The 8184-nt window shown below is 37.7% G+C and overlaps 1 protein-coding gene across 1 annotated transcript in view; it reads right to left on the bottom strand.

Annotated features, from left to right (window-relative positions):
* Glud1 (glutamate dehydrogenase 1) overlaps positions 1 to 8184 on the bottom strand; it is a 35149-nt gene continuing 26965 nt past the window's right edge. Inside the window, exons 9-13 of the mRNA XM_078038735.1 lie at positions 7959 to 8039; positions 7184 to 7307; positions 6148 to 6239; positions 2520 to 2582; positions 1 to 1371 (exon numbers count right to left, since the gene is read on the bottom strand). Of these exons, the coding sequence (XP_077894861.1) occupies positions 1252 to 1371; positions 2520 to 2582; positions 6148 to 6239; positions 7184 to 7307; positions 7959 to 8039 (480 nt within the window). The 3' untranslated portion in view covers positions 1 to 1251. The remainder of the gene's footprint in view (positions 1372 to 2519; positions 2583 to 6147; positions 6240 to 7183; positions 7308 to 7958; positions 8040 to 8184) is intronic.

Below are 8184 nucleotides of genomic sequence, written 5' to 3'. Positions count from 1 at the left end.
TTTTGGAAAATGTAGACTTTTAATAACTGCCTTTATCACCAGGTTAAGTCATGCAGTTACAAAGTAGTTAGAAATCTGTGAAAGGGCATTATTGTTAAAAAAAAAAAAAAAGAAGAAGAAAAAAAAGGGCGCTCATTCTTACATAAATACCTAGAACTTCATTGGGACACTGCTCAAAAGGCCAAAAGGCCCTGGCCAAAAAACTCCATAAACACTAGAACCTATGTTGTTTTCAGCCTGCTGTTAATGAAGCTGGGTGCAGAATGCAAAGCCTCCAGAAGGGGAGGGCACACAGGTTGAGTCAGTGCTCACAGCCAGCTGGACTCCAAACAGGGAGCCCAGTGGTTTTTCTTGGGACACTCTACTTGAATTATGGTTTAGTCAACACAATAATCTTCAAAAGGGAAGAACAATTAATTAACATGATAAGGAGATTACTACATTCTTTGGACTATGTGTCATAATGGCAGTTAGGAAATTCTGATAGTTTTAACAAAAATAGCCTCCAATGTTTCCAGGTATGAAGACAGATCTCCATCAGGCTTTTTATTTCTGCTGGACAATATATGACTGATAAGCTATAAATGATATTACTTTATGTTATAAAAATACTAGCTTTTTTCATTTACTATGTTTATAGGCATTCACTGCTTGAGTCAAGGTTAGGCTTATTAAGTGATTCAAGGCAATTTTATTACAGCAGCATGTACTTATTTTATTCTATGAGAATAAAATGCATACGAGACAGCTTTTATTTTTTTTTGCAACTTATAAAATTGAGTTATTATGCAGATGTAAAATACCAATAACTCATTTGAGGACCATGCCACCTTTCAAAAACCATATATCTAATTCTCACATGTATCAAAGTTACAGCATGTCCCAGACCTGCCAGAGCAAAACTGAGTAACTGTTCTTGACTGCTTTCCTTGGCAACAACCCTTTTTTTTTATTTTTGGGAAGAGCCCTGGAGCAAGGCAGCATAGTCAGGTGGAAGATACTTTTAATTTAAAAGCAAATTGCCTAAGTGGCTTTCTGGAATAGGTAATTTCTACTTTCACACTCATCAGATTGTATACGATCCCCTAAACTTAATTTCTTTCTTCTTAAGGGGCTGAATCAAATTGACTTGTTTAGAACAGTGTCCATTGTTTAATGAGTCATGAGAGAAAGATTTCTGCAGTTACATGTAAACTTGTGATAGGTCAGCAGAAGTTACAGAGGGTGGTGAGGAAGTTAATCATGATCCATTTATGTGAAGGTCACACCAGCTTCATTGTATACTTTGAAGACTTTCTCAATGGCATTGACATAGGCAGCTGTTCTCAGGTCCAAGCCCAGGTTATATTTCATGGCTGTACGCATAATTTGCTGAAATGAAGGAGAAAAGACAGTGAAAACCACTTGAGTCAAGCAGTTGGGCCATGAACACAAAAGACATGTGACAGCCCCACAGTGGGATCTGGGCAGCCAAAGACAAACTATGCCATCAATACAACAACCTCTAGGCAGGAAGGACTAATTCTCTGGAATTATTATCAACAATTACTTTTTATTATAGTAATAAAAAGCCATTCTCAGAACTGCAGATGCAAATGCCTCTCTGCCCATAAGGCACTGTTAAGTTGTGTATATCATATACTTTTTAATTGTTTCAAAAAACCTAAATGAGGTGATGAAAATGTTCGAGAATTTCATAGTAGTAATAGCAACACAACTATGTGAATATCCTGCTGAACTATATACTTTAAACAGATGAATTTATAGCATTTTAGCTATATCACAACAAAAACAATTCTAAGAGCACCACCTTCTTTATTAGTATTTTTTTTTTTTGGGGGGGGGAGGAGGGGGACGGGGGTGGTGTGGTACCAGGGATTGAACTCAGGGGCGTTTGGCCACTGAGCCCACATCCCCAGTCCTATTTTATATTTTATTTAGAGACAGGGTCTCACTGAGTTGCTTAGCATCTCGCTTTTGCTAAGTCTGGATTTGAACTCTCAATCCTCCTGCCTCAGCCACCACACCTAGCTTCATCAGAATGTTTTTATGCTGTTTCAACTTGGAAATGCAAGTGAATAGAATCTGAGCTTAAGAAGAAATTAGGAAAACGGATTCAAACTGTGTTTAAGGCCTTGCTTGAAACAAGGATCAAGTAGTCAAAAAAACTCTTAAACCAAATTTTATAGAAAGGTAGCTTCCTACAGCTGAAATATAGTGAAACCTGAGCTGTATTCTAGTTTGGCCCCACTACTCAACATTTAGCTAATTACTGCCAATCATTCCCTCCTATCTCTCAGTATTATTATTTTCAGAGTTTGGTAAACACTGAAGATTGACAACACTACTTATTGTTTGAGAGAGAAAAAAAAAAGGCATTTTTTTTTTTGCTGCACACAAATGAGGACAGACTCCTATTTTCTATCATTACATATATAATTTGGCCACTGAGATGATATGGTTGAGCTATGTATGATTCCTGTCACTAACAGAAAGTCAGATAGCATCAATTCACGTACCCTGGCTGAACGCTCCATGGTGTAGGCTAAGCCAGAATGCACAATGTCTTTCTCTGATGCACCCTGTAGAAAAAAAAGAACACAAATTTAACAAAATCACATTAAGAAGTATTTTGTGACTCCAGAAAAGTACAAAGGATTCTTAAGTTAATGTACAGACAGAACTGTTTTGTTTTTCAGCAAAGATACATGTAATTTCTGTACACTATCAAGGAACAGTATGCTTTTGTTTTTCCTTTGGTTTGTGGTACTGGGGATGAAACCCAATGCCTGACACGTTAGGAAAGGGGTCTATCACTAAGTAACATCTGTAACCCAAGTACAGTATCTTTTTTTGGAGTGGTGCTGGGGACTGAACTCAGGGGTGCTTTACCATTGAGCTACATCCCCAACTTTTAATTTTGACAGGATCTTGCAATAAGTTGCCAAGGCTGGCCTGGAACTTGTGATCCTCCTGCCTTACTCTCCAAAATTGCTGTGATTATAGGTATGTGCCACCACACCTAGCAAAAGATAAAGTATCTTGATACTGAGGCAGTTGCATTTTAACCAGAAGAAAATCTGGTTAAAGCCAATAGCAGCTCTGGAGTAGAACCCTGCTTGTGTATTCAGTAATGCCACCAACTTTAAGGCTGGATGATCTTAGCAGCTCTTTAATTTTACTTAGGAGGAAACCCAGGACCAAAGGTTGGGCAAGGTTATCAATAGCTATTTTAAGACTGGGAATGACCCAGGGATTCCCATTATCAAGTCAGCTTATCTCTGTCCTTTGTCAGTTATCTATCATTATTCTTCCTCATGTACCATACATAGTCATAGAATATACATTCATGACCTGTCAGAAAGAAAACAAAGTGCATTAATAAAAAAAGTTATCTTTGCCCGACACCATCCAATTCATACTGTATTCATTTAAGAAAGTATATTTCTAAAACATATGCATTAATAAGGAAACATATAGCTGGGCACAGTGGTACACACCTGTAATCCCAGCAACTCAGGAGGCTGAGGCACAACTGCAAGTTTAAAGCCAGTCACAGAAACTTAGTAAAGCCCTAAGACATTTAGTGAGATTCTGACTCAAAATATAAAAAAAGCTGGGGAAGTGACTCTGTGTTTAAACACTGGTGGGTTCAATCCACACTATCAAAAACAAATGGACACAGTAGAGAACAAAACAATCAAAATTCTCTGTTCTCATGGAGTTTATATCTTAGTGGGGGTGGTGGTGAAATGCATGTGTGGACTTGAAATCATGAGGCCAAACAGGTGCCCACTGTTTTAAATTTAGGTTTAGAAGTGGTTCAGGGGCTGAGGGCATCTAGTATTAAAAGGGTGGAGAGAGGAAGAGTTTCAGCAGAAAGCAATGAAAAGGAATGGCTAGTGAGGTAGAAAGAAAACAGTCTCAGGCAGCAGCCTTAACAGTGAGAAGAATGGCTGATAAGTCAAGATGAGGACTGAAAAGTGACCACTGGACTGGGCATTGCTATGTCACTAGTTCTCTTGAAAAGAACAGTTTTTGTAGAGTAGGTTCAAGTACAGGAGAACTGAAGATGCAGTATATATGTCTTTTAAGGAGGCTTTGTGTATGGGAAATAAAATTGGCAATAACTGAAGAAGTAGGATTAAGATGTACCTTTTTCAAGCAGTACTTGGTATACTGAGAGAATGACAGTAGAGGGAAAACTGATGATGCAGGAGAGAGGACAAGACTTGTTAAGTGTAGTATATCTGAGAGGCTGTGGGACAAGCCATGCAATATTCTGTACAAGAGCTGGGTGTAAATGGAAGCATATCTACCACCTTAGGGAAAATGGCACAGGAAAGGGTAGACACCAAAAGTTGACTGGGTGTGCAAGTTCTCTGACTGCTTCAACTTTCTTTGATTAGATACCAGCTCAAGAGTTGTAATGTAGGTAAGAAGAGGAGAAAATGATACACGATTCAGGGGAGGAAGAGAATGAACGCAATAGGGAAAAGTAATGAGACTGGTTAGTCAACAGAGCCTCCAGCTACATGGGCATAAGCATGGAAAAAGGAGAGCTGGGATTTTATCAGGGGTTGTTTAATTGTTCACAAGAAATGAATATGATAAAGCAAAACAAGACCAAGGAGTACTACTGTAATGATGGATTGTGGGCCTTTCATTAGATAGAAGAGAAAATTAGGAGATGTGGATGAGGGACAGTGAAAAGATGGCAGGGTTAATAGCTATTTTAAGCCTGGAAGGGCTAAAGGGCTGGGGAGGGGAATACAATGGACAGAGTTGGGGAAAACCGGGTTTTCAACTGTACTTATTATAAGACTTCCTGGAACAACAAACTCATCGAAGAGTGAGAAATAACAAAGTTAAACTTAGCAGCACTAAAACCATTTAAAAAGTACGAAGCCAGGTGTGATGGTGCTGCATGCCTATAATCCCAGTGATTTGGGAGCTGAGGCAGGAGGGCCACAAGTTCAAGGCCGGCCTTAGAAATTTAGAGACCTTGTCTCAAAATAAAAAATAAAAAGAGCTGGAGGTATGGTTAAATAGCTCTAGGCTCAAGCCACAGTACCTGTGCCCCCTAAAAAAATCCCAAAAATTGTGTTTAAAAGGTCACTCACAACCAGATAATTGTTCTCTTTCTGTGCCCCTCCTGAGGCACAATCTGAGTGATCACCATGTGCCAGGCATGTATCAGACACATGCCAGGTAAGGGGATTAATTGGAGAAGTGAGCCCTTCAAGAGGCCCTCCAGTGTCGGGCTGGGGATGTGGCTCAAGGGTAGCGCGCTCGCCTGGCATGCGTGAGGCCCGGGTTCGATCCTCAGCACCACATACAAACAAAGATGTTGTGTCCACCGAGAACTAAAATAAATAAATAAATAAATTCTCAAAAAAAAAAAAAAAAAAAAAAAAGAGGCCCTCCAATGTGCTGCAAGTCACTCTGACAGAAAGAGTAACAAACAAAATGATACGCTGTTTTTTAAATAGTGAGGTCAAACTTTTATTTAGGTGTACATGCAGGGATAATCTTTTTTGGGACATTAATGAGTATTTGGTCAATTTTGGTGAGAGTCTCTTCTTACCAAGTTCCCAGACTGGATCAATAGGCAGTTTATGCTGTTTTTGTTAATAGTGAGGGTTAAACTTTTATTTAAGTGTATGCACAGGACTTTGTTGTATATCTGCTGTTATGTAGTGGTAAAGAAATTCTCTTTGCAGTATGTTACACTATTAAGTCAACATGTGGTTAATACGAAATACCTTTTTTAATCTGTTTTATCTCTTGTGTCCACTTAGCTATTTCAAATTTTCATATAGCCCAGTCTAATGTTTATTTTTAAATTCTGTTTCTTTGAAGCTTAGAAAAATTAAAATAGATATCAATCATTCATGATTATGTTGAATCACTGTAAAGTCACTTATATTGCAAAAAGTAACAAAAGCAGAAGAGCAATTCATTATTTAAGGTTGATATTAGTAACAAGGATTCTTCATTTTTATAATAGAATGAAAGAAGATACAAAAACACACAAAAAGTGTACAATTACTATCATGTTGACCACCACCTGTCAACTCCAGTCAACCTGCTGAATGGAGATCAGGATAGGGAACATATATGCTACTTTGGTGCTACCACACTCACCGATATCCTGTCCTGGAACTCTGCGGTGGGTACAATAGGAATTGTTCCGCCATGCTTTCCAAATTTTCTTTCTAAGCTCTCTTGAACAGACACTATAAAAAAGCAAGAGATCAAAATAAAATATTGCTAGTAGGGCAGAAAAACAAACAACAAAAACCTCAAAACCTCCATAAATAGCCCCAAACTATATCTATAGTTCTTCAAAACAGTTTTAGAAATCGTCAATGCTAAAGAGATATAAAAGAGTTAATCTCTAAAAACTCAGTCAAAAAGGAATAGAAATCTTTGCCAAATTCCTATGTAAATGTGAATTTAGGTCACTGCTCTGTTTCCATAACACCCATTACCAGGGTTTTTCGTTGGCTCTATTAAAAAGAAAATGCTGAGCAAAAAAGAAAAGGAAATAGAAGAACATTTCACCCAGATTCTCAGAGTGGCTGCTCAGTTGGAGGTCTTGGTCTCATTTCAGCCTGATGAGAAATTCTACTCTTAACTGTGTAGCTTACTCTCATCAGAACAAGTATTCTCATCAGAACACTCAAAAAAATTCGACACTAGATAGGCCTTTACTAAGAGCAACCAGAGACAGAAATGGATGAGTATCAAACAATGGAGCTCATATAATTTAAGATACTACTTTTTATAACATTGTTAACTTGTGGATTATGTTCTAGAAATATAAAATCATAGAATAAAAATTTGAGGGCTGGGGATGTGGCTCAAGTGGTAGCGCGCTCGCCTAGCATGCGTGAGACACTGGGTTCGAGTCTCAGTACCACATAAAAATGATACTGTGTCCACCTAAAAATTAAAAACTAAATTAATACATTTAAGAGTCAATTCATTGACTTCCCAAAGAAATTGGTATTTTGGTCTAATCCCTAAGAGAGAAATAAATAAGAATTTTCTACTCTGAGATGGAAGTCTCTAAGATTACCAAAGGGAAAAGACCTCCTGAGTGTATGTATGCTTTCTCCAGCCTTTTGGCTGGTCAAAAGGGTTAGTTTTTTTGGAGAATGATATTATAGGGACTCACTGAGCAAGTGGTAGTTAGAATCCCTTTCATATTTGAAGGTTAATCGGCCATAGCTGACATGATTCAGATTCTTCAGCCACTCAAAGTAAGATACTGTCACTCCGCCAGCATTTAAGTAGAGATCCTATACATAAAATGTTACAAGAAGACACCAAAGAAATTAAAAGATGATGACTTTAGCAAAAGCTTAAAATGAACATAAGAACTCAATTTTAATACCAAGGTGGACTAAGGTTTAAACTTCCCAATTATATTTTTGATAGTATCAGCAATTTCATAATTTAACAAACTCCCCTTCACAATTCAACTAGGATTTTTTTCATTTAGGAAAATCTTTTTTGGGTCATTAATGAATATTTGGTCAATTTTGGTGAGACTAGACCAACAGGCAGTTTACCAGGAGATTAGCATTCCTACTACCTAAAAGCAGCCCATTTTAGTTAAATGTTTTCAGCAAAGAGGGCTCTTTAAAATATACCCCAAGACCTGAGCATATGTTCCTCATAAGAGCTTTCTAAATAAAACAAGAAGGAACACTTGAAATGTATTAAGTTAAGAATTATATAGAAGATCTTAAGGGTTTAAATTGAAATAATATATCATATACAATATAAAATTAGTTATGCCGCTGCCTCCATTTTCTTAAAAGCAACATAAAGATAAAAAAATTCATCAGCTGAGGAGACGAGTAAGTCTTCTCTTTTCCCCTAATTCTTAGCAAAAAGCAACTGTAATTCCTAGTATGCATAAATCTGAATGAACACAGATGACTTACTGGAATAACCATGATGTTCCTCTCCAGGAAAATCTTATCAGCTTCTGGAGTGGTTGGTCCATTGGCACCTTCAGCAATGATCTGCAAGAGAGTCAGGAACACATATATGGCTAGGGATCATAGATATGCACATACGGTAAGAGAACTGAATGGAAGATTATAATTTTTTTGGTACCTGCAACTGAACCCAGGGGAGCTTAACTATTGGACCATACACCCTCAGCCT

The sequence above is a fragment of the Ictidomys tridecemlineatus genome, chromosome 1 (genome assembly GCF_052094955.1).
Source record: "Ictidomys tridecemlineatus isolate mIctTri1 chromosome 1, mIctTri1.hap1, whole genome shotgun sequence".
NCBI lineage: Eukaryota > Metazoa > Chordata > Mammalia > Rodentia > Sciuridae > Ictidomys > Ictidomys tridecemlineatus.
This window is presented reverse-complemented; position numbering and strand designations above follow the sequence as displayed.